The sequence below is a fragment of the Uranotaenia lowii genome, chromosome 2, assembly GCF_029784155.1.
Source record: "Uranotaenia lowii strain MFRU-FL chromosome 2, ASM2978415v1, whole genome shotgun sequence".
NCBI classification, from domain to species: Eukaryota; Metazoa; Arthropoda; class Insecta; order Diptera; family Culicidae; genus Uranotaenia; species Uranotaenia lowii.
Genome location: NC_073692.1, coordinates 376599520 through 376626741, shown reverse-complemented (window position 1 = coordinate 376626741; position 27222 = coordinate 376599520). Strand labels below are relative to the sequence as shown.

At 36.9% G+C, this 27222-nt stretch overlaps 1 protein-coding gene across 6 annotated transcripts in view; it reads right to left on the bottom strand.

Annotated features, from left to right (window-relative positions):
- LOC129747495 (serine/threonine-protein kinase WNK1-like) overlaps positions 1 to 27222 on the bottom strand; it is a 130660-nt gene that overhangs the window by 23526 nt on the left and 79912 nt on the right. For 4 of the 6 annotated variants that reach the window (XM_055741745.1, XM_055741746.1, XM_055741744.1 and 1 more), the window contains exon 2: positions 19573 to 20012. In XM_055741745.1, the coding sequence (XP_055597720.1) occupies positions 19573 to 19607 (35 nt within the window). In that variant the 5' untranslated portion in view covers positions 19608 to 20012. Of the gene's footprint in view, positions 1 to 9702; positions 11108 to 19572; positions 20013 to 27222 lie in introns of those variants that run through there. The other 2 variants (XM_055741743.1, XM_055741742.1) reach the window with 2 other exon arrangements.

Sequence of the window (27222 nt, the reverse complement as noted above, 5' to 3'; positions counted from 1 at the left end):
CACGTCGTAGATTTCTTGGCGCTGCTTAATGTGTTAAAATTGCTTGTCAATTCAATTTCCAGATTGCAATTTTATCAACCAAATTAGTTTGGAAACACAATTTAGCTGAAAACCACAAATAAAAGTTAGAATTTCAGTTTTTTTTATGTTATCCGCAAAAAAAAATTATTAAAAAAAATATCCATAGGCCTTTCATTATGGAGTTGATTCTTTATAAGACATATTTACAGGTAAAGAAAAATTTTCAGCTAAAAATCCTTCACAAATTTCTTTATTTTTCCAGTGCATTGTTTGACATTTTCCACACATTAAGAGCACCAAAATTTGGCATTTTATGTTCCAGAACCCAATAGACAAAATTCTGCTAATTTAATATAGATATATGAGTGGAAGTGTCGTATTTCATTTTGTAGAATGAGGTTTCATTATTAGATTTATTTCATTTTAATTATGCTTTTTAATGGAGCATACAAGCGGCTAGCGAAAACACGAAATGTCTCGTATTTGGTCCGCAATGTAATATCATTGCTGTTTTTTTAAGCCAATTTTTAAACTTAAATCATTAATTTGGTTCAAGTTTGAATCATTAAAATTTGATGAGAAAATCTTATGATTTTTATCTTTTACTTTTTTTTAAATTGATTTATTTTCATCAAAGGCTAAATTTTAAATCAAATTCAAAGATTTTTAACTCCTTAACTCTTAATTTTAGAACCAATTTTCTAAATTTACGATTTAATACGAAAACTTTAAATGTCAAAGTAGTTAAAAATGACTAATCATATTGTAACAATCATAATGTGTTTTAATATTTTTTTGTATTCGTGCATTTTTGGACAAAAAATCATAGCTAAAAATCAGTCATCAAAAGCCCCCCCCATGAGTCGGTTCTTCCTACGGCCCTGATATGCTGTATCTGTAACCAGCCAGAAGCCATTTATATTCAGTTCATACACTGCAAATTTTTGCCTCGATTTCCAGCAAAAAAAAATTGCTGGAAACGTTCAGCAATCCAAATTTTTGCTGGAAACCAGCAATCGGTTTTCTAATTGCTGGATTTTTCAGCAATCGGTTGTGTTCTTGTCATTTTTGCTGAAAAATCAGTAATCGGACTTTCCAGCAATTGATCTAGTTTGCTGGAAAATCAGCAATCGAGTTGTCACATTATGGAGTCTGTTTGTTTTCGTACGCTGAAGCAAGGTGAGACTTTATTTTACGAATTTTGGTTGGATTAATATAATTACTTTTATTTTCCTCTATATTCTAGCCACCAGACACAAGTCAAGGGTGAGTTTTTATTGGAAAGATTTCATAAAAGATACTAATCAGAACTCTTTTCTCAGGTAGCGAATGATCAACACTCTGGCACAAAGCTGCCACCCCAGAGCCGGTGTTGGAAAATTTAAAAAAAAAAGTTCTTGAAAATAAACAAAACATAATTTAAAAATAGAATAAACTAATTCTTTTTCATTGCTCTTATATGCACAGCCAGTATTTAATATTTAATTTAGAATTGAAATATAAATTTGGTACTAAATACAGCCGGTTGTTTTGAAAGAAATAGCTGGTTTCCAGCAATCTGGATTGCTGATTTTCCAGCAATTTGAATTGCTGGAAACCAGCATTAACGTTTGCTGTTTTTTTTCCAGCAATTTAAATTGCTGGAAATTTTGCTTGAAAGTTAGCGGGACAAAAACCAGCAAAATTTTGCTGGTTTCCAGCAAAAAAAAAAAATTTGCTGTGTACTGTTTGAGTTCCTAGTTTATTCTAGTTTAGTATTCACGTCTTTAACTTGTGATATAAACATATAGCTTGTCCGATAAGGAGGTTCAGCTCGGTTGTTTAAGTGTCGATGAGTCAATCAACTCAACAAAAGTTCGATAAAAGAAAACTAAATCACTACCTTTGCGCTTGGTAACAGGACAAATCAAAGTGATATGAATCATTGGGGCTCTGAGTTTGGTTGAGAAATACTTTGATCAATTCGAATTTTCGAACAAAACTATGAAGCTTTATGTTGCCTATAAATACCTACATTTTGTAAATTTCATATGTTGATAGAAATTATCAATTTCAATATATGTTTTGAATTTCATTTCAATATGTATATTCTTAGGATGATCTTCAGCTGTACGGAGGTTTTCCAAGGAAAAAAAACATGAACAAAGTTCAAGGAAGGCGGATAGTGGAAGGCCACGGTCTTCAAGCACTTTTTTTTTAATAATCTCTTTAATTTGGAACGGCTCGGATATCCAAACACTTTGAAAGTCGTAAATTTGGTCTAGACGTAACCAGAACAATCAATCTACACACAAAACTTTCGGGGCTCCACTTAGCAAAATTTCGCTGTTACTTTCCGTTAGCAAAAATATTTTTTTACTGTTGAGTTAGAAAAAAAGCTAAATTTACTTGATTTTAGCAAAAAGAAAGTTCATTTTGCTTGATTTTAGTAAAACGAAGGTTTTCTAGCCGCTTTGTGTACAGACAGCAGCCGCCGCGGATTGGAAGAAAAATAGCGCGCGTTGCCGAAAGTTCGATGTTGGTGGTTCTAGAGGTGGCTAAGTCAACAACTAAATACTAACCAAATCGACACCGGATGCGTACAGGTAGGGGCCGATTATGAATTGTACAGATTTTCCGATTTTTAATTCAAAATTGTTTGTTTGTTTTTCTTCCGACCAGGTCACAACTGCAACAAGAAACTCGCAACAGACAGAAAATGAAGGGGGACCACAACTGGAAAATCAACGAACTGCATCCGGCACACACTCCGGTGCATTCGTTGAAGTAAATGGCTCGGCAGTTGGCTCGCCGGAATCGGAACTTCCGTTGTACGAAAAGTGTGAGAGAAAATAGCAAAAAATGTGATAAATAAAATGAAAGTGAAGGAAATTTGTGTATTCTATTTCACAATCAAACATTCTCCCTGATTCTCCAGAAGAAAAAAACAATAAATTTTGAAATTTCAGAACCAGCGAACTTTCCTCCGGTTTTTGCTAAAAATTTGAGTAAAAATTGCGGCGGCTAACTTTTCGCTCGTTTGCTAAAATAATAGTTTAAAAATATTGCTAAATTGATTGCTAAGTTTCTAGCTGGTCAAATTTGAGCAAATTTTTGCTAAATTTCGGCCTTGAAAATTTTGTGTGTAGAGTCTGGCAAAGGAAGCGAATATCTCGAATTCTTTTATGATACCATTGGTCAAAGATTGCTTTAATGCATCATCAAAGGCAAGAGTAAAGTGGCATTTGATAACAGAAATAATTGAAGCACTGCGACTGGTTTCATAAAAGCTGGAGTAAAAGTTAATACTGAAGTTCACATGGACATTTTGAAGAATCAGGCGCTTCCGTGGTTCTCCAACAAGATGGAGCCCATACCATACCTCGAAACGGATTCAGTCATGGCTGGAAGAGAATATGAAGTTTTAACCGAAGGTCTTTGGCCCCCGAGCTGTCCGGATTTCAACCCTTCACCCTCGACTATATGATATGGGTGTAGGTTCAAGCAAAGGCCTGTGGATCCTTTCACCAAAGTCTCAATTCTCTGTAGGCTTCCATCACTGAGGTGTAGGCTTATATTGCAAAACTATACTTCTGATTCAGATCTCGCCTGGAGAGAGTAGTTAGGAACGAGAGTTGACGCGGTTGATTGTTTCTTAGTTAATATGTTTATCTACATGCCTGAATGAATAAAAAAAATTTAAATCATTCTAATATAAAAAAAGTGTCTTGAACCTTGATGGCAGATTTTCGCATTTTTTATCAGTAAGGCATCCCTTAAACACCTTGAAATTAAGAAATTTGGGAAAAAATTGAAAACAACTTCCAATGAAAAATCAAAATTGTTTCAGGAATCCCTGTATTTTTTTTAACAATTCTAAATAAAGTATTTTGTATGAAAAATGAAAAATTCAAAACCTGGAATAACCTGTAAGGCTGAAAAATATTTCAAGTCCTTTTATTTTCGCTCGGAGTTTAAACATGAGGAAAATAATAATTAATTTCTCCTTTCGGTTTTTTTTTCGGAAAAAAATCGAAGGTGGTGGGAAGGTTTGACAAAAGAAGAATTTCAAGCTTTTTCCGGGATAAGTTAAATTCAAGTAATTTTGGAAAGAATTTTACCTTATTTTCTGTTAATTCCCAACGTTTCCACAGTTAATTCTTTGGCTAAGGCCCGGCTTCAAATAGCTTCATTGTGGCACACATTTTTTTCTGATACAGGTGGGAAAAGACCCTCTTCTTTTTAATTCCTTACTTTACACATCCCTAACAAGGATCACCTGAACCCTTGTCAGGGTAACTAGTTATTTGACAAGCGACTTGGCATTAAAAATTGTTAGAAATGTTATGCTTTATACAAAACTCATTAAATTTTATTTTGAGAGAGTGTACTAGCGTTAAATTGATTTTAAATTAAAGTCTTTCGGCATATCGGTGGTTTTACCGAAATGTTTTAATTCTCAATAAATTGAAAAAAACATTGTTCCATTATTAAAGTATAGAAAACTAGTACATTGTGCATAAGTTTTTTGGTTTTGCTTTTTTGGGTGTTTATTGTAGGTACATTTAGCAAGAATAGTATTGTGTTACTCATTTTAGTGGGTTGTGTCAACGTAAGAACTTTTAACTACACCAATAACGCACGATTTATACAGGACACGACACTTAACGTGTTAGTGTTTTTCTTCTACGTAATCAGTCGAGGGCAACATCGAGCCCGAAACCGGTCGACAAAAAGGTAATTTTAGTTCCTTTTTTCCGTTAGTAAGAACGTTAAGTCTCGTGTCCTGTAATACGTCGTGTGTTATTTGTGTAGTATTGTGTTCGTGAATTAGTTTTAAACCTGTTTCTTTTATGCCGTTCACACTTAGAATTATCCGAACAAGCTAGAATTTCGTCAGAAGCCTAATATTTTATCATTTATATTTTTTTTTTAATTTTATTTAACTTTTACTCGGTTTTCTTAATACGCACGGTTTGTGCACGATTTTCGCAATTAACATGGTATTTGAGAGGTAATATTCGAAGTCCTTTTCAATGTAAAATGTAGATTTTTAAGTTGGGAACAGTTCAGCTCCGAGGGATGAAAGGTGAGACATGGGACCTGAAACCTGAGATGTTAGAAGTGAGAAGTGGAACGTGATTTTAAACTTTTCTCGTCTCACTTTTTATTTCTCACATCTCACTACTCGTATCTCACTTCAAATTTCTCACGTCTCACTTCTAACTTCCCATTTTTTCACGTATCCCTTTATACGTTTCACTTTTCACGTCTCATAAGCTATAAGTGGAAATTTTGGTATTAAATTTTTCACACGAATATAAAAACTTGCAGTTTCGAAGAATCAGTGATCCACGTTCCAGCTAAATGTTTAGAAATTCCAATTCGAAAGGTGATTCGAAATGACAGACCTGAAAACCGAAAGACATTTCTAGAGTTTGTTTTGATTGGGTCGTATGAACTATTATTACAAACAAAATTTAGGTATTGTCTGGAAACCATGGATAAATATGTATTATATGTTAGATACAAAAATTTGGTTTTATTCAGTCAATAAATAACTTTAACATTAAGATTTGAATTTAAGACGTATGATGACTCTCTCATTTTGGAGTGCGATTCGATTTTAACGTCCTGCATTGCCGTGCATGCAAAAGGTCCCAAAATAACATTTCGGTGAGTTGGGATATCGAATTTAAAATCATCGGAAATCATTCGTAAGAGTTGTTCTTAGCTATATCAATGCAAACAATGTTTCAAATTTATTGCTGGTAAGTTCAATAAACCTTACTTCTAGTTTGAGCAAATGTTTACCTTATATTTATTCACTCCAGAGGCAGCCAAAATAAGTTCGAGCTTTTGATGTTTTTCCGCACTCCCTGGATTTATCGGAGGCACCAGAAAGTAACCAGCAATCTACAATCATCGTTTAAGAATGCCTTTTTAAGGACAGTCTCTTGTAGCCTGATTCCGCAGGACTCTAAGCAGGCACTCCCACTGCTGCTTCCTGCTACCGCTAGTATTAAATTGAGTATCTGAACAGGAAATTGCGAGGAAGGTAAAAATAGAATGAAGTTTTAGGATACAATTTAACAAATCGCAAAATGACGTTTGCGCCAAATGTGTAATGCAAAAGGTCGCATGTGCATGTATGCTCAAACAATAAAGCTGAAGCTTTTAAGGAATGCAGTAGTATATTTCCCATTTGTTTTTGTATCGCATACTTAATTTGCAGATCATTCTGAGCCATACTTTAAATACTAGAATAAAACATGTGTTACTAAACTTAAACACCGATTTTCTCGAAATGCGCAATGTAGCTCATACGACTTAATCAAAACAAACTCTAGATTTCATGCATTCGCATTCGCATGAACAGTCTCCAGTCGCCTAATACTTGACGCTACTTAGCAACTCTCCTTTTTATGAAATTAAAGTTTTCTGGAATTGCACCATCTTCATCAAAGACATCTCATAATTGCACATTAGTAACACTAATCTCTTCAATGGCATGAACAGTGCTTAAACCTATAGTTACCGGAAGAAAAAAATCCACTCTTTGTTAAATTTTTCAATGCTGATATTTTCAGTTTATCTAAATCTTTCCTAATTTCAATCAGTTCATCGGAAAGCTGAGAATTTCGAAATCGTTTTACCATTAATCCTTTTTTTTCTTAACTTATTAGCAATCATTTTATTGAATTGCCTAATTGTAGCGTATGACATAAAAAATTCTTCATGGTTTATTTGATAAAAATTATTTAAGAAAATCGAATTCAAAACTATCATACTAAATGATCTGTATTGACCTTGATGATTCACTGACCACGCTTTTCATTCTTTTTTGTGAAGTTTCATAGATATTTATTTAGGGATAGGTGGATCCAACCACACCTAAAACAGTAATACAACTCTATTTTTAAATGTAAACATTAGTTTGTTCACCTTGTAGCTCAAAAACGTCATAAAATACTTAAAAAGATTCATTTTGGGGCTAGAGATGTACACACGATTGTTTTAGACTAAAGCTTGCTTCATTTATAATTGGAACAAACTGTTGTTCATATTGTGGCGCTCTTGGTGGATGAATTTGCAAGTTCTTGGCGCCCACATGTCGGAAATTTTGTCAGCTTCACGTATGTATTTTTGACATTCCGCAAATCGACTGTAGTTTGTAAACAATCAACATGGAAGCCGAAAGAAGGGAAAACAAGCACAGTTATTTGGAAAATCAATTGTGGTCTGCATCTTAGCCTAGATGCTAAAGAGCTGAAATTGCTCAGAAGCACCGTATGGCGCGTTTTCAAACTGTATAAGGAAACATTGACGACTATTCGGAAACCTCAAGCCAATCGTCGGAGTGAAACCAGAATTGGCCAGAAATTTTGGTACTGCCCATAGTATCGTGAAGAGAATTCGACTCCGGGAAGAAATCAAATCGTATCGAGACTGATTAAGTTCGACGGGTATCTTCTGATGGACGATAAACCTATGTCAAGGCTGACTTCGGGCAAATATCAGGTCAAAAATTTTACTTGGAAACAGCTCGGGGGGATGTTTTCGCCAAGTTTAAATTTATTTTGCCGACCAGTTTGTACGAAAATTTATGATTTGGCAGGGTATTTACAGCTGTGGCAAAAAACGAAAGTTTTCGATACAAATAATACAATGACGTCGGAACTATCCAAAAAAAGTGTCTCCAAAAACGAATTTTGCCGTTCATTCGATCCCACGACCATCCCGTAAGGTTTTGGCCAGATTTGGCAAGCTGTCATTACAGCAAAGTCGTTCAAGAATGGTATGCAGAGAAAGGGGTCCAATTTGTTCCGAAAAACCTTTACCCACCCAACTGCCCCCATTTTCACACTGGTGGAATAAGGTAGCTGAAACGATGGACGAAGCCGGTGTACGCCGCCTAATGAGCCGTGTTACAGGGAAACTTCGAAAATTCCTTCGAAACCGTGACGAATAATTTTATCCGTATTTTTTTTTCAAAGCATGAAGAAAACGCTACATTTGTATCGAAAAAAAAAATTGAATTCCATAATAAATAACTGAAATACAGGAAATTGCTTTTGTTCCAATTCTATCTGAAGCAAGCTTTAAGCTTGCCAGATTGCCTATTTTTTCCGGGTTTCCCCGAATATTTAACAACGAATTTGGGAAAGGTCCGGTCCGGGCCGGTTGCCCAACTTTCATCGAAAAAAGCCTCGATATTCCCGGATTTATTCCCTTTATTTGCCAAATCAAACAAAAAAAAAACATTGTGTTGTAAAAAATGTTTCATTTATGCTTCAAAAATGATATTTTTTGAGCAAGTTAAAAAAAAAAAAATCATGGAAGGTTTCTTGGAAGCCTAGAAGATTTAAAATCTGTTGACAAGTTTTGAGAATTTTTTTTCAAGTATTTTTTCTTGATTTTTGATGAGTAAATCCTGAGATTTGACCAAATTTGCCCGGATTTTTGGTCGACAATTTTGAAATCAAAGGCCCTGATTTTGCCGGGTTTTCAGATAAAATAGACCGGATTTGACCGATTAGTGCTGAACAATTTTGGCAACCTTCGTTTAGACCATGTTAATCAGAAGAATGTTGCTTTTTTTTCGATTTTTGGTTAAGATCATTATTTTGCTAAAGGATGTATTTGTTCTTCTATTGTAGTTTGAGCATGGACCGTTGATCCGCTTTAAATTTTTTTACCCTGCCCTCGTGAGACACCTAATCACCATATACACCACACTACTTCCAATACAGTGCGTTATATTCAGTTTAATATGGACTGGACTGAGTCGATTTGGGGTCATTTTTGAATTTATTAAACCCTGGGGTCTTAAAACCATCGTTTTGGTCCAAAACTCATCCATGATTTTTTGTAGAATTACAAAGGAACGTTTACATGAGTAAATTTGAACTTTTAGATTTGTATGAGAAAATTGAATATTTTGTACTGAAAAAAAAAACATCATTTTTGTTTCTTCTGTGGAACTGAGTCAACTGATAGTTTTTGTACCAATTTACAAAATTCCTTAAGGAAATTTTCCGCTGAACAACTTTGTCGAAGACCGTAACTTCGAATTTTATTAGACAAAAAAGTTATGCGGTGTTGCATTCAACACCATCCCCATTGGGATATATCTTTTGGCATCGGCCTAATAAGATACGAAGTTACGGTCTTCGAAAAAGTTGTTCAGCGGAAAATTTCCTTAAGGAATTTTATAAATTGGTACAAAAACCATCAGTTGGCTCAGTTCCACAGAAGAATCATAAACGATGTTGATTTTTCAGTACAAAATATTCAATTTTCCCATACAAACCTTAAAGTTCAAATTTACTCATGTAAACGTTACTTAAAAATTATACAAAAAAACATGGATGAGTTTTGGACCACGACGAAGCTTTCGAGACCCCAGGGTTTGAGAAATTTAAAAATGACCCCAAATCGACTCAGTCTACTGGACACGCTCTCCCGCCTCGCTAAAATAGACTTTTTCTTGCGAAACAGCTCGATACTGTGTTTTGGTTCCAATTGTGATTATTGTGTCCCACACAATTTTTCAAAACTATCCAGTCATATTATTAAATGATTGTGCAAAACGCGACATCCCACCAAAAAAACAATCCATTAAACGTCATCGTTTCACATCGTTAACTTCTGGTCTGAGGGTTAAACGCCATCAGAAAAAAAATTCTGGAGCTGTAATACCTTGTGGAAGACGAGCACTGACAGCAGCTCAGGATCGCATGTAATTTCGGCAGCAGCTCCATCAGCAGATGAAAACAACAGCACAACACTTCTCCCATGATGTTCATTTTATTTTCTTACATCACATTGACACTAAGCAAGATTTCGCGCAGGAATCTCCGGATGCGTTTCTGCATCTTCTAATACTGATATGTTGATCCACACTACTTCCACTACTGGCGAAATAACAACTCTCGTTCGACCTCGTCCGGGGCCTTGAATTGGCGAGGTTTTTCGAATCTTCATATCGTAGTCGGTGTCGATTCTGATCATTGCACTAAAACAGCTGTATATGGACTTTAAATTCGTACTCACACAACACATTCACTTGTTTGCTTTTTCAAACAGAAGATTAATATGTAACCCCAAACAGAAGAATTCAATCAAACCTCTCTAATCAAAAAATTTTTTGGTTGGAACGGTTCTGGACAAGTGAATTTTATTTTGGATCCAATCGATCCTATAACCGGCTGACTTGCGAGGGAGTCACACATCACAGCTCTTCTACCTTCTTGTTGTGAAGGTTTGGATTCTCCAAACGTTCGAATAGTTGGAATTCTTGGTGACGGTTCATGCTCTCTGGGTCAATCCGAGATAGGTTTAGGTACTCGATTAGTGAGTGTGACAGTTAGTTTCCAAACACGTGGGATGTTCGAGAACTAATTTGCATTTTATCTCAGATGTACCGGTCGATTTTCTGCTTGTTTGTTTTGCACGTCCAGATGTTGCTACGTACGGATGATTCATTCCTGGGCACTAAAGTGCAATCGAAGGCGACAAAACTTGTAATCACTTTTGCTTTCCTTCGTCGAAGGTTCTCTTGTGCTGGGAATTTTTGCCAATAAGCTGCCGCAAACTTTCCTACGTTCTGGATTCGTTCGAAGGTGTTGTTTACCTGTTTTCGATTTTTCGTTATTTTCGCCGCACAAACGATCCGACCACTCGAGTCGAGATAAAATTTGCAACTCGCCAAGCTCTGCCCAACTTGTGGTCAATCAAAACAACTCTTCTCAATCAGCAACGACGACGACGACGGAGGGTTGATTCGAGGCGCTGTGGATGGTGCGGGGGCGTCGAATTGTGACTGGTGGACGTTGCCGGGCTGTCGTGTGTAGTACGCTAATAACGACACAAAGATCGTGCTTTTTTGTCCTAACAGGAATCGAACCGTGACGACGCGCCATCACCATCAGCCAGATTTATTGCCGGGGATGGAAGTTTTACTGGTTACAAGGTACAGTTCGTTGTACATTTAGAACCATAGTTAGCCACTATTCGCACACGTGAACTTGAGCTGATCCAACAAGGTGGATGTTAACTATTCGAAATCCACACGAACGATTACCACTGACAGTTTCCCCAACTGACTACTGCTGATTTTGGGGTATTTGCGAATTCGTTGCTTTCCTTTCCTTCCCGTCATGTCGTGAGATGTTCGAGTGGCTCCTCTCGAGTAGTGGTGGAAGGACTGAGACTAAGTTGTTGTATCTCAATCAAGGTGACCCCGACCAAACGTTCCCCATGGCAGCCTCAGTTAAACGACGCGATCAAGATACGCGACGCCAACAGCGACGATAGTGGAGGCTCGTCCGTCGCGTCTGTCATTTGTGTATACGTTTGTTTGTTGTTGTATTGCCTATATCGTAATTCGTTAGGCACTGCTTTTTGATGATCGTTGATTAGATTACAGAAGCAAACAGCAACTGAAATCAATTTTATAGTTTAAATAGGTAGGGATGTTGAGAAGCTAACTGCGCGTCTCGAATAACGAGTCGGATTCTATAATTCCTATTTCGGATAAGATGAACACATCGGTTAGCACTAAGGCACCTGTGTTTTAAACAAGCTCCATTTAGCTGTTTACAACGTTCCTGTTTTTTTCCTTGAGTCTACAATGATTGTGCAAATCACTTTGAAGTAGATTTTCCGGAATTGAAATTTGGGAGAATATATGTTTGATTAATATTGACGTAGGTCAGAATAGATTTGTTTGGACGATTTGAATTCAACACATGGAAGTTTTTTCCTCGACGACGATAACTTTATTTTGTTTTGATTTCATTAATGCGGAATTTGGAACATACAAACATACCAACATAAAACATTTCTTCTAAGGAGACAACTCATAACTTAACAAAAAACCAGAACGTGCAAAGACTGGAAACACTCAGCAAATTTGAAAAATTAGGTTATCAACATTTTTGTCAAAGATACACGAATAAGATACAAGAACAAAAATCACTGGTGATAGATGAAACTTTATTGAGCGCAAACCATGATGTGAACTTCTTAACGTACAATAAGAGCAGTTTTTTTTTTTTGTAAAATTTGACAGATTTGTGAACTTCAATCTAAATTTATCAGTTTTATTGAGATGATTTTTTTTGTAAATTAGTGATCGACGACAAAATTCACCGGTTTGGCCCTGTTTGATGTACGGTGCCCGGTGCGCTCCGTAATCTTAGTGTTAAGAAACCTGCTGATTCTGAATCCGTATTTAATATTTACTTGTTATGTAAAAATTCTGTAGAATCGTTCGAACATGGTTTGCAAGCAACACTGAAAGGCTTTATTAACAGGGATTACATATTCTACACAAAAAATAACAATAATCGGACATACACGAGATGAAAAAAATATGGCATTTAATTGGAGCCATCGCATTGCTAAGAAAAAATTAAAAAAAAACTATTTTTGCCTTGTTTTTTCCTCAATAACTCACAAATACACATTTTCAAAGACGTGCCAAATGGTTCCAAACTCGTGGGGACAAAACAACCGAATCTTCTCCATTCGATCTCTCAGAAAAATCACATAAGAAACACTTTTCCGGACTTTTCTGAACTGTTATCACTCTAAAAGTCAATTAATGTAATGTACTGTAGAATGAAAAAAAAAAAAAAAACAGTAGCAGAGGGTCGAAGTTTTAATTTCCTGTAAAATGAGTATGATTTGGTCACTAAATAAATTAATATGTTTGGGTTATAGTCGATTACTTTTGTGACGCGAATCCATGCAAGAATTGACTATTTTTGACTTCAGTACGTATCACCTCAATTTCCTGTTTTCCCTAAGGAAACAGAATATCATGGTCAATGGAATATAAAAAGGTGTAAACGAATTAATTACCCACGATTTGATATACAGTACCGTTCATAATTGTATAGAAATTGGAGGCAAGCGCACTGTCACTTCGACTTTGAACTTCCATAACTTTTTACTCTGATGATATTTTTAGATCAAATTTTTTGCGTTGGATAGATCAACTAACTTTTGATCTCATCGATAGAACTTTTCGAAAACTTCAGACATGCTAGTTTTATATTTCAACAATCACTGTGCAAAATTTCAATAAAAAATGTAGCGTAGTTTCAGAGATATTGCAGTTTGAATGAGAAAAGTCCAAAAAGTCCGATTTTCGTAGAATGACGGTTTCTCAGACCACACAAACTCCAGAAAGCTCAAATTTTGTGTTATAACAGTGTGATAGTTGATCTATCGAACGCAAAAAATTTGATCAAAAAATATCATCAGAGTAAAAAGTTATGGAAGTTCAAAGTCGAAGTGACAGTGCGCTTGCTTCCAATTTCTATACAATTATGAACGGTACTGTACATACGTAGCTTTCTGATTGAACAATTACGAACAAAGTTATGCCTCTTCAAAGTTGTGACGTGAATTCACTCATTTTCAACACAACAGGGTTGTGAACTGATTTCAAGCCACGAAATTTCAAGCTATTTTGAACCATTTTTACAGACTTCAAATTTCGTGTACACTTTTAAAATATTATGTTATTCCGACTTGTTTATTATTAAATTTTGAGTATCTTTTTCCAATTTTTTCCTCCTTTCCGCACTAACAACTACTACTGCCTCTCACAATCTATATTTAAATATTCACAAAAAAAAACTTTCATTAATTTTTTTTCCAAATATTTTAATTTTTCTAAGTTATGAGTGGTTAAAAAAAATGTACCACTAAAGCTTAGTTCTTTTAGAAATGGGACAGTTACGAATGCCTGTATCTAAAAAACTATTTGTTTGAACGAAATACTTTCTATGAAGAAAAAGAAGGTAATGTTATGATCTTTCATGAAAAAATTTGAAAAAAATATTTACCGTTTTTTGTTAAAGAAATTTCTACTTAATTCTTGGTATCACCCATTGGCCGGCGCACACTTTTTTCAGTCATGGTATTGATCAGTTTCTCCAACTTATACTTCGTAAAATCTATATTTTAGGAGGCTTCACCCTCCTTCTTCAATTTGTGATACTTTCTGGTCCAACACTTCTCTTGAAACTGGAAATTGGAAGCATTTTAGTGGATACAGTTGTTTCGAAATGAACAAATTTGATTATTTTTGACCACATTTTTGAACGTTTTTTTTTCGGTACCGGTTTCGTAGCTTAAGAGCTTTGGAACTATCAAAAAATGGTTGTTTGAGGTTGGATTTCAATTAGTCATCACTAGGCAACACTTTCAGCTTATCGGAGAAAATTGTTTTGGACATTTCAGCGATCTACCCTTAGTTTTTCGTTTATTGAAAATTAAAAAAGCTGCTATAAGACTTGACTTCCTTGATGATCCTTAACCGTTGTTGCCGATCATGTGCTTCTCTCCAATGCTTGATTTGAACTTTGTGGACATTATTGACAGTGTTTGCATACTTATCCACCACAAAAACTCAGTAATTCTTTGAATAATCAACGGTTATGTCAGCTATCAATTTGATATTGACGCATTTTCAAGGAAACTGTGCAAAATTATTTTTTTCTTTTTCTCTTGCATCGTACATATCTCAAAAACGCGTAAATTTTAAAATTTGAAAAAAATAGGTCGAATAGTACTTTTTACAGGCAACAAAATGTTGTCAAAAATTTGGACCTCCGATAACTAGTTAACGAGCTATTAGCAAATGAAAGTGTCCCATTTCTAAAAGAACTAAGCTTTATATTCCATTTGTAGAAATCCGACTATCTGGAGATTCAAGTCAGCTTTCGGAGCATATTTCACTTAGACATTCAAAAAAAATCAAATTTAGTGACGTGAATTCACTCATTCGCGCTGTTTTAACTCACCTGGATTTCAACCGATTACTACAAAATATAGTGTTTCAGAATTGACTCGTCATTTTCAAAGAAGATCTATATGCTTTTTGATAGAAAATCTGAAAGCTTCCTCGTAAAATTTATTAGTTCCTTTTTTGTGACTTGAATTCACTCATTTGCTACTGTTTGGATCGCTTCGTTAAAGAACTCCATTGAATATAAACAAATTCTCTTTTTCTACACAATAAAGCAATATTTGTTTGCAAATTGCGAAAAAATAAATTATATATATATATAGACAGCTATTATTTTGCAAAAGTTTTTTAAATTTACACTTTATCTATAACAAAAAATTAACAGTATGTAAAACATGTTAAATTTTTTTTAAACTCTTTTCAGATGTTTTTTTTTGTATTTCGAATTATCGAAATTATCGACAATTTTGAGATTTTTTGTTTCGAGAACGGATAAAAATCACTTGTGAGCGTTGCAAAGAACGTGTCGTAAGAATCCTTCCGTTTTGTTCTTCAAGACTGAGTTTGAAAAAGCGCATTTAACTTGTTTATCGGTTTATGAGCGCCTGCTGCCTGACTGCCCGGGAAGGAAAAACAGAACAGGGGGATAATTGGAATTAAATTTTACAGGGCAGAGTATTATATGGTTATGACAAATTATTCTATGGTTACTTGAGAACCCTTTTTTTCCTTCCAGGGGATAAGGAAGGGAGAGGGGAGTTCCGCAAATGGAGAAAATTTTGTCAGAAAAAGTATTCGAGTACAAGAAAAGTTCATTTTTTTTGTTGGAAGGAGACGAAATGTTTTTTTGTGATGATTTAAGATCCCTTTTGCTTTCAAAGGAGCAACAGGAAGAAGGAGAGGGGGGCTCTCTTATACATTTTTTTGTATGAGAGAAAAAAAATCTTCTTTGTAGGTATTGCAATTCTTATTACAAGTTGCAGCTAACATTGTAAAGATATTAAAATGTAATTTGAAATGATGAACAAATAAATTGAAGTTCTTTTCGCACATGATCGATTTTTGGAAGCTGTAGCAAAGCACACCCGTCAGCTAGTAATACAATAAAAAGGAAGAAAATAAACACATAAAGCAAAGAATGGTATTTCAGGCTTACCGAAAAATAGTTTATATTGAGTTTAATAAAAATTTCTCAAAGAAATTCGTTTTTGGAATCAACAAACAATTATAATAACTTTATTTGAGTTTTTTGTTGACTTCGACAAATGAAGTAAATAAATTTGGGATAGGACCTTTTAAGTTAAATCTGGACTGGACCTTATTCGACAACAGATGTACTGCCGTTGTAAGCATAATTGTTACAAAAAAGCAAAACGAGAAACACGCGAATCAAGTTTCACCAAAAGATTTCGCTGTGTTATCGCACAATTTCGCCATTTTTTTAAATTCAATGTCGTAGACTACTAAAGTATACTCTTATCATATGAGCCAGGATCAAATTTTTCGAAAATGGATTTTATTTTTCTACTTGAATCCGTGTGTGACGTAAAATGTAGACATTTTCGTCACACCACAAATCCAGTAGTCGTTTGGTTTGGAATTTCTTATGTGACGCTTGTGTTTTATTCCTGAATGATAGTTTCAATTGAAAGAATCAGGTCTTTAACGGGTTCGATCAATAAAACGGTACAGGGTAGCAATTTCCGGCTGCGCAAACTAAGTGTCAGCTACTGTGTTGAAAAAATCGCAACCGTAAGATAAGCGATACTAGAAGAGGTCAATCAATCCGTCTGCAGTGGATACGGTACTTACTGAGACAAATTCCATTTGAAGCAACTCTGGTGGCATGGTTAGTAAACATTGTGAAACAGACATCACTGGTATTTTTCGAGATGCATCCAAGTCAAAAACTAAAAGAAAAACCAAAATAGAAATGGTCTGTAAATCCACCGTCAATTACCAATTGCCATCCTGGATGATTAAGACCCTCAGAATCAGAGGAAGATAAGTGCTCGTCTATAAAGATACGAATTTAAGGTCTTCGACAAAGTTGTTCAGCGGTAAAGTTCCTTTAGAGAGTTTATAAATTGGCATAAAAACCATTAGCAGGCTAGGTTTCACAGAAGAAACAAAAATTATGTTGAATTTTCTGTAAAAATTATTCAGTTTTACTATACAAACCTAAAAGTTCCAATTTACTCATGTAAACGTTACTTAAAAATTCTGCAAAAAATCTTTGATGAGTTTTGAACCAAAACAAAGCTTTTTAGGCCCTAGGGTTTGAGAAGTTTAAAAATGAACCCAACAGCCTCAGTCTGTTGTACCAAAGATTGGAATAGCACCACTGGCATGAAGACTGAAGCTCCCGTGCAAAATGATGACCACTACATTCAAGCGAAACAAGAAAAACATTATATGGGATTTTCATCCTATTGGATATTCATCCCAGAACAAGAAAACTAAGAAATAAGTGCCGTTGAGAAGTGAGAACAGAACACATATGGCACAATACCAATTTTATATCGTCTTGTCAATCCGACATCTTAACCAGTATACTACTAAGCAGAATGGAGAACGAGGAATAGTTGCCATAGTGTATCTGCCACCGGTCAATCCATCTACGGTGGTTTTTCCATCCTTTTTTTTAAAAGGAGACCTTTGACTTGTGAAGAGAATGAGAATGGATTCCTATTGAATGGGTATGAAAAATGAGAAATTGTTTTTTTTTTGTTTTCTAATGCCTGTTTTGAGTTTGCTTCTAGCCTTCGTCGGTATCGGACATATTTTACTCTCGATCATCGTTCAAAAGGCAACGATTTTTTTCCCATCAATAAGGTGTTGTAGAGCGCGTGGTGATGAGCCCATCACCGGGTGACCATCCAAACCGGACAATTCCGGAATGGATGGATCCCCAAAGTTTACACGGTCGTTTATATTATTTGACGCTTCAAGGTGCTAAAGGAAAACAACTGCCGAAAAACCCGTTCTTGATTAGACGTTCCATCCATACCAAGGAAGATTGCTGACAACTTTGACCACCTTATTAGACGGTACACCGATCATGATTGGTCGTTCAAGCTTAACTCAACGGAAACTAGTCGTCACCTGCAGAGAAGTGGATGGAATGGATGACAAAGTCTTGTTGGAAGAACTCTCGCCTCAAAAAGTTATTGATGTCCGCCGCATTACAAAAAAAAACACTACTGGAATCTTAGGTACATCAACGTTGATTCTTACGATTAATAGCACCATTATCCCGGAATCTATCAATTTAGGACCCCTACGCATTCGCACACGAATTTATTATTCGCAGCCTTTATTATGTCGACAATGCTTGCAATACGGTCACCCTAAGAGCCGTTGCAAAAATCTGTTGGCATGCAAAAATTGTTCTCAAACACATGAAAGCGCAAACTGTCAAATATGGTTACACACTTTTCTCGATCAGTCGTGACGCGCAGTAGGCAGCAGGTGCGGTGTCCACCAGAGATACCCAAATAACCCCTCCTTCTAACTTCTTTCCTCTTCCTATTTCCTCCAATTATCCCGTTCCCAATAATTAAATTGACCCTCGGTACGTTATTACTTAAATATTTAAGTTGAATGCCTAATAATCGATATATTAAGAATAAAAAAAAATAAGAAGACTTCCTGTTTACATACACATCTGATACTGATACTACTGATACTGATAGGTACATACTGATCTTTACTGCTGTCCACCCAACTTTGCGATCCTTTTTCAAGATTTAGTGTGTCCAATATCGATTTCTAAGAACAGTAGGACAACCGCAAAAAAACAGACAACAATCATGCATTGAGTAGAAAGATTTTTTTCCGATTTAGTCAGAATTATTCATTTGTTTTTTTTTTTTTTATTTCTAGATCTGAATGACGAAATTGGCAATTAAATTTGGGCGTGATGACTTTCTCAATCCTGCAGCGGCTGGAGGACCAAGGCATGAATAATTAAGAGAAACAATGAAATTGATTAAAATAACATCTCGATACTTAATTAATTTTCCGTTACTTTCACCATACAACCAAGTTGAAACTATCTTAAATTTGCGTAAATTTTTGATGACATTATGAAACACCAATTCTTATGAGGGGCGAGTTTACATATTTTATTCGTAGAATTTACGTGCAGATAATTTTGCGTGCACACGCACAACTGCTTAAAATCGGGCATCGTATCAGCGCCAATGGGGTTCACATCTTGAGTCAATAACGTTGAAATGTCGAGAACTCATGATTGGAGTAAAGGCTGAATTGTGGGTATAGCTACAAAAATAGAGGTTTCCATTTTTTTTTTCAAATATTCGATTATCGGATTAATGCTACGTTGAAGTTAAGCGTAAACGATGTTTCATGAAATTAAATTGTGTTTGGTAAACATTTAAACGTATCATCTGTTTTGAAATATCAATGGATAGCATTAAATTTAGCAAATCGTAGTGACAAATATCTTTTCAAGTGCATTTTTAAACATAAACCTGTTTGCAAATTAAATAGTGATTGTTAGGAAACTTATAAAAAATCTACGTTTTGTTCTCTCATTCTTCCTATGTGTGAAAGCATGCCCACTAGGTAGTAGCCAATCTACATAACGTGTTGTAGCGAGTGGCCGCCAAAACGATACTTTTGCTAACAAGGGATGACATTCACATTTATCACTAAGGGCTCCTTGAAAATATACTTATAACTATGTCTCTTCGTATACTTAGTAGTAGTCAGTCGTTAGATAGATGACTACACCGGTCAAAAAGGTTCTAGTTTTCTATGAACAGGGTGTCACAACTTACCTTCTGCTGAAACATGCTCTTTTTGTTGCTCCCATTTGTGCAGCATTATTGCGGCATTGTTCAGGGTTTTGTTGGTTTCTGTTGATGTTTTGATGATGACGGTTGTTGTTGTTATTGTTGCGTCGGTTGTTTCTGATGTTAGCGGTGCTGGTGATGATACTGTTGAGAATCCTTGTCCACAGATTCCCCGTTCCGTTGCTGGCGGCGCCCCCTGGTTGCTTTGGCGAGTGTGACACTTTTCTTCTTTTACTTAAATACTTCTTTGCCTGAGAAAAAAACTACACACGTTTCACACTACTTGGCTGCGCTGCTACCTGCTACTAGCGGGACTGAATTTGGTTATCTTTCCCAAAGGATTCGTCACTCACTGCCTTCGCTTCGGTTGGTTGTCGCTATTCGCGCGCTTCAATGACCGTCGGCGGCACCGAGATTCCTTTCCACTATTTAGGAGAACGAACACATTCAGAGATATTTAGAGATGGGTGTATAGAACATGCAGATGTAAAAACGTGACCGAGGCCATTCTTAGTCGGTCCCACTAATGGCAAAACACTATTCTTCCTTGGGGGCACTTGGAAGAACAAGATTGCTAAACACTTGACACGTTATTGAGTTGGGTAGAAAAAATAATCAGTTTTCTGTTCTTTCGCAACGGCCCCTTCCTGATCTTCTTCAATAGGTCCAACCAAAAAGTACGACCAGTTTTCCGCTTTTCCACTTGGTTCCATTTTGGCCCAACGGTGACACCTCAAGCCCTGTTTCGCCCACCGGCAGTCTAACACTGATTGATGATTCACTTTGGGGCGGAACGGTTGTTGTACTGACTTGAGAAAAACATCTTCCACTAGTGTTGCTTCGATTTTTCACAGGGATTCGGAATGAATAATTTCATGATCACTGATTTTAAACGACTTAAAATCAGAATTATGTCGTCAGGGAATGGGAACTTTATTAAATTAAAGGTGCACCCATTAATAAGATAGAAAAATGAAAGCCATTTTTCGACTAGTGGGTTTAGTTTGGAAACTTAGTTTACTACAGCCTTTCGAATTTCGAAAGCCACTGGTCGTGTATTAAGATTACAAGAAAATGAAATCTTTCTCAACAATTTTTCTTAAAAATAAGAAAGATAGAAGAGAGTAAGAGAAGTTCATTCTCAATCGTATTCTATGAAGTATTTGACTTTTTTTTTCTATGGCGACCGTAAAAAAAATTAAAAAGGCGATAGCCGAAAGTGACTTTTAGTTATCTATTTTAAGTCTGTTAGATAAGCTTATTAAAACTAATTGGAAGTGAGAAATTGAGTATTGAATTTTGGAATACTGGATTTACATTTTTATCATACTAATAATTTAAAAATGTTGCTACATCGCAGCGCTCAAAGATCTCAATTTTCTTTGTAGTACCACCTGCTCACAGGTTGCAAGAAACTTAGCTTTTGGTTTAAAAATAAACCGAAACGCGTTGATATTAATGATAATACCGCCATAACCAAACAAACACAACGCGATTGGCTTCAGATCTTTGCTAGAGCTGCCATAACAAAAAAAAAAACAAACAAACAACAATGTTTGTAGTCTTTGAAATTATCTGTTTGGTCACGCTCATAACAACTGTGTTCTTCGACGATGTTTGTTTTCCCATCAAACTAACCTTTGATACTTATCATAACATTACAATTTTCCCAAGCATTCATGACTTTCCAATTTTAGAATAACTCAAAATTCAAAGAAACAAAAAAAAGTTGTTCCACTTCAAAAAAACTTTCAGGAAAAAGATTGAGCGAAATCTACTTTTTCCCTAACAATTTTCTGCCCTTCTCAAGGACTTCCAAATTGACACAATCAGTGCTCTGCCGCAGTTTCCAAGTGGTTGGAGTGGACTTTTTACGTCTGTCTAACTTTTCACTTATACCACAGCCGGTCACAAATCCCCTTTCTTAAACCCTCAATTTTGTTTTCTTTCACTTTTTGGCGTTTTCTGATTCACAAAATTTCAGACCGTCCCCAACAAAAATAAAAACGGCTGTAAGAATTTATGCTGCAACGTGCGATGTTTTGGGGCCATTTCATGCGACGACGACGATGACGGTGGCGGCGACGTCTAATCTGCAAATAAAATGAGAAACAATATAATGTTAGTTAAAGTTGGCTAATCGATTCGCACAACACGCAGTGCTGTTTAATCGATAACAATAATCATCAGGCAGAAGGAAAAAAAATGTTTTGGTGAGATTTGGTGCAGAACCTAGTAGGTTGAAAGTTAAGAATAAAAACAAATGAGTTGAATCAGGTCAATCAGTTTTCCTAAAGTTTGGAAACTGAATGAAAAAATTAAAAAAAACGGTTTTATTTAAAGTAATGGGTGTTGTTCATTACAATTTGAGAAATACGAACAAACTCTCAATTTTAATTATTTTGTACATCGTTATTAAAAAAAAAAAGTAGGTAGAAACCTACCTTTTTATTGCAGTTGGATAATCAAACATTCTCAGTCAGTACCCACATTTTTCAGTCTTAATCAGACAGTTTCAATCACGCAGTCTCAGACAGCTATAGTCTCAGTCAGGCAGTCTCAATCAGTGATTCAGGTAGTCAGTCCCGTAAGGCAAGCTTAATCAGGAAGTAAAGACAGGTAGTCTTAGTCTAAATCAGACAATCTCAGTCAAGCTGACTCAGTCTAAGTGAGGCAGTTAACGTCAGGCAGTCTCAGTAAGAAAGAATTAGTCTCATCTTGGCCAGTCTCAGTCAGACAGTTAGGTAATCTCTGTCTCTTTTTTGTCAGGCAGTCTCAGTCATGCAGGCTCATAAATGCAATCTCGATCAGGCAGCATTCAATAGTTAGAAAAACGCAGTCAGGCAACCTCGGTCCAGCAGCACCAGTGAGGCTGCCTAAGCCAGTCTGTCTCAGTCAAGCAGTCTCAATCAGGTGGCCCCTGTCAGGTAGCCTCAGTAAAGCAATGTCAAACAGTCAGCCGTGCAAAACCAGTGAAACAGTCTCAGCCAGTCAATTTCAGTTAGACAGGCTCAGTTTCTTAAACAGATAAAGTCAAGCAGTCTCAATCGGGCCGTCTTAGTAAGGCAGTTTCAGTCTAAGTCAGGCTGACTCAGTTTGAGAGAGGCATGCAAGTCAGACAGTCTAAGTCAAGAAGAATCAGCCGAGTGGTTTCAGTAGGCACAATTTTCCCGTTTGTTTGGATAACGTGCCGCTATCAAGCCTACCCCTTTTCTGACCAGTCAATTTCTGTCAGGCAATCCCAATCATGCAGACTCAGTGATGCAGGCTTAGTAATGCAGTCCTCGACTAAGAGACTCAGTGAGGCACAGTCAATCTCAGTTAAACGCAGGCAGACCCAGCGTCTTAGTCATATAGAAAAAGTCAAGCAGTCTTAATCAGGAAGTCTCAATCAAACTCATGCAGACTGAGTCTGAGTGAGGTAATTTCAGTCAGACAATCTTAGTCAGGTCAAGCAGATTCAGTCAATCAATCTCAGCAAGGCAGTCTCAATCAGGTAGTCTCAATATGTTTCAATAAGCCAGAAAGTTAAGACAGGCAGTCTCAGTTTAAATTAGACAATCTCATTCATGCAGACTCAGTCTAAGTAAGGCAGTTAACTTCAGGCAGTCTCAGTAAGAAAGGATCAGTCTCATCTTGGCAGTCTCATTCAGACAGTCTTAGTCGGACAGTCACAGGCAACCAGTCTCAACCCCACAATTTCAGTTAAGCAGTATCAGTTAGGCAGTCTCTATCTTTTTGGTCAGGCTGTCTCAGTCATACAGGCGGCTAAATGTAATCTCAATCAGGCAGCATTAAATAGTCAGAAAAACGCCGCCAGGAAATCTCGGTCGAGCAACGGTCTCAATCAGTAATGTCAGAAAGTCAATTAGGCAAAATCAGTTAAACAGTCTGAGCCAGTCAATCTTACTCAGGCAGCTTCAGTTTCTTAAACAGATAAACTCAGTCAAACAGTCTCAATCAGGCCGTTTTAGTTATGCAGTTTCAATCTAAGTCAGGCTGAATCAGTCTGAGTGCGGTATTTATAGTCAGACAGATTTAGTTAGGAAGAATCAGTCGAGCAGTTTCAGTCAGTCAATCTCCATCAGGCAGTCTCAGTCATGCAGACTCAGTAATATAGGCTCAGTAATGCAGTTCTGGACTAAAAGACTCAGTAAGACACAGTCAATCTCAGTTTAAGAAAGGCAGAGCCAGGGTCTTAGTCAGATAGAAACAGTCAAGAAGTTTTAATCAGGAAGTCTCAGTCTAAGTCATACAGACTCAGTTTGGGTGAGGTAATTTCACTCAGACAGTCTTAGCCAGGTCAAGCAGATTCAGTCAATCGATTTCAACCAGGCAGTCTTAGCCAGGTAGTCTCAACCAGACAGATTCAAGAAGCCAGAAAGTTAAGACCGGCAGTCTCCGTCTACATCAGAAAATCTCCGTCAGGCAGACTCAGTCTGATTGAGACAGTTCCAGTCAGGCAGTCTCAGTAAGAAAGAATCAGTCTCATCCTGGCAGCTCCAGTTAGGCAGTCTTAGTCGGACAGTCTCAGGCAACTTGTCTCAACCAGACAATTTCTGTATTTTTTGTCAGGCATTCTCAGCCATGCAGGCTCATAGATAAATGCAGTCTCAATTAGACAGCATTAGTCAGAAAAACTCAGTAAGGCAATCTCGGTCAAGCAGCAACAGTGAAGATACCTGTCTCAGTCAAACAGCCTCAATCAGGCAGTCTCAATCAAATAGCCTCATGCAAGCAATGTCAGACAGTCAGGCAACATCAGTGAAACAGACTTAGCCAGTTATACAGGCTCAGTAATGCAGCCCTAGTCTAAAAGACTCTGTAAGTCAACCTCAGTTTGAGGCAGGCAGACCCAGCACCTTAGTCAGAGGGAAACAGTCAAGCAGTCTTAATCAGGAAGTCTCAGTCTAAGTCATGCAGACTGAGTATGAGCGAGGAAATTTCAGTCAGACAGCCTTAGTCAGATCAAGCAGTTTCAGTCAATCAATCTCAGTCAGGCAATCCCAGCCAGGTTGTCTCAATCAGACAGTTTCAACAAGCCAGAAAGTTAAAACAGGCAGTCTCAATCTAAATCGGACAATCTCAGTCAGGCAGACTCAATCTGAGTGAGACATGTCCAGTCAAGCAGTCCCAGTAAGAAGGAATCAGACTCTCATCATGGCAGTCAGTCATGCAGTCAGGCAGTGTTAGTCGGACAGTCCCATGTAATCAGTCTCGACCAGACAATCTCAGTTAAGCAGTCTCTGTCTTTCATTTTCAGGCAGTCATAGTCATGCAGGCTCATAAATGCTATCTCAATCAGGCAGCATTAGTCAGAAAAACTCAGTCTGGCCACTTGGGTCGAGCAGCACCAGTGAGCTGCCTGAGTTCGTCTGTCTCAGTCAAGCAGTCTCAATCAGGCAGTCTCAGTCTAATAGCCTCAGTGAAGCAACGTCAGATAGTCAGTCAGGCAACATTAGTAAAACAATTTTAGCCAGTCAATCTCAGTCAGGCTGCTTCATTTTCTCAAACAGATAAACACAGTCAAGCAGTCTCAATCAGGTCATATCAGTTAGACAGTTTCAGCCTGAGTCAGGCAGAATCAGTCTGAGTGAGGCATTTTTAGTCAGACAGTCTTAGTCAGGAAGAATCAGTCGAGTAGTTTCAGTCAGTCAATCTCAGTCAGACAGTCTCAGTCAGGCAGTCTCAGCCATACAGGCTCAGTCATGCAGTCCGAGACTAAAAGACTCATTAAGGCACTGTCAAGTCAGTCAATCTCTGTTTAAGGTGCGTCTTAGTCAGAGAGAAACAGTCGAGCAGTCTTAATCAGGAAGTCTCAGTCTAAGTTAGGCAGACTCAGTCTAATGAGGAAGTTTCAGTCAGACAGTCTTAATCAGGTCAAGCAGTTCCAGTCAATCAATCTCAGCCAGGCAGTCTTAGCAAGGTAGTCTCAGTCAGACAGTTTCAGTCATTTAGGTTCAGTAATGCAGTCTTAGACAAAAATACTTAGTACAGAAGACTCAGTCAGTCTGTTTCAGTCGAAGAGTCTCAATCAGGCTGACTGAGTCAGAAAGATTGAATTAAACAGATTCAGGCAGACAGTCTTAGTCTGACACCCTCGGTCATTTAGTTAGTCAGCCTCAGTCAGTACATCTTAGTCAATCAGTCTTAGTCAGTCAGTCAGTCTTAGTCAGATAAGTCAATCAATTAGTCAGCTAGTTAATCTTAGTCAGTTTAATTCAGTCGTAGTCAGTCAGACAGTCTTAGTCAGTCGAAAAGGGATTCAGTCAATCTTAAACAGTCAGTCCGTTTGAGTCAGTTCAACCAATCCAGTCTAAATAAGTTTGATCTAACATTAAAGTTTTGATGATAACAAAAATAAAATTCACGCAAATCTCTCAAGCATTGTATTAATTGATTTGTAATAATCATGAAGCTTGGAAAGAAGTTGGAGCTAATTTATCGTCATTAGAGACAAATACCTGAAGGCATCGACCGAGTGTCTTTTTCAACGTCGTCAACAACAACAACAAACCGGTGTGACGTTAACATACTTGTAGCGTACATATGTACAACACGTTTATAGCATTCGTTGACTGCGTTTTTTTTTTTGCTGCTTCTCTCATCTGCAAGAAGTTGTGCTCATTTAACCGGTCCCAGCTATGCCAAAAATAGACATGGCCAGCCCGAGAGATAGAGAGATAGAAAGGCCATGCATCAGAAATGTTGTTTGGCATGTTTTGAAGCTGCATTTTTTTTTCGAAAAATATTTTCTATTTTAATTGGATTACAAATACTTTCAGTTGAAGGTTGAGCTTAAATCGTAGGTAAACTTATCTAAAATAAACTTCTTAAAATAGGACCAGTTTCAAGACAATACTTATAGTTGTCACCAACACGTCTGCTAATAAGCCCAATCAAATAATTGAAGGGATCAAAACAGGTTTTACATTTCTGAGCCCGCGCCATCCATCGGAACTTGTTTTGTGGGAACTTAGAAGGAGAGGCTATTTTTAGCTCCACTATCAATGATGTAATTTCAACTTAATCAATCAACCGGGCAAACCGTTTGATTTGTTATCACGCGCGTCGCGGAAGGGGTGAATGGATGTGGAGAAATCTTGCCGAAGATTGCCGATCCGTACACAATGGAAACAATCTCTCTTGGTGAATTTAGATTGAGGTGAATATCTTATTTCATACATACTTTATTATTATTATTTGCGAAGAGAAGAGGTAGCTCGCTCGTGCGTCAGTTAACAAATCACATGTCACGTCACACTGTGCCCGGGAAACGTCACGGCACGACACAACACAATTGACCATCAAAGAGATTGGCGCTAGCAATTGAGGGCCATCCGCCTCAGATGATAGCTTGAATGATTGCTTTAAAAGATTAAAATTATATCACTCTGGGAGGAGCCAAGAATATCAGGTTTGCAAAAGGAAAAAATCAACAAGAATGTATGCAATTTTAAAATAAGAAATGCAAAATATAAAACATTTGCTCTCGGTTGCCCCTTTCTTGCTTGAGGGTTATTCGATAGTGTCTTGTTCTTGTTCGCTGTCCATTTGACAGTAGATGTCACATCTCAACCTTTTGTTCGTCGTACTTGACTCTGGTGAACTATTTCAAAATGTCGTGTAACGATA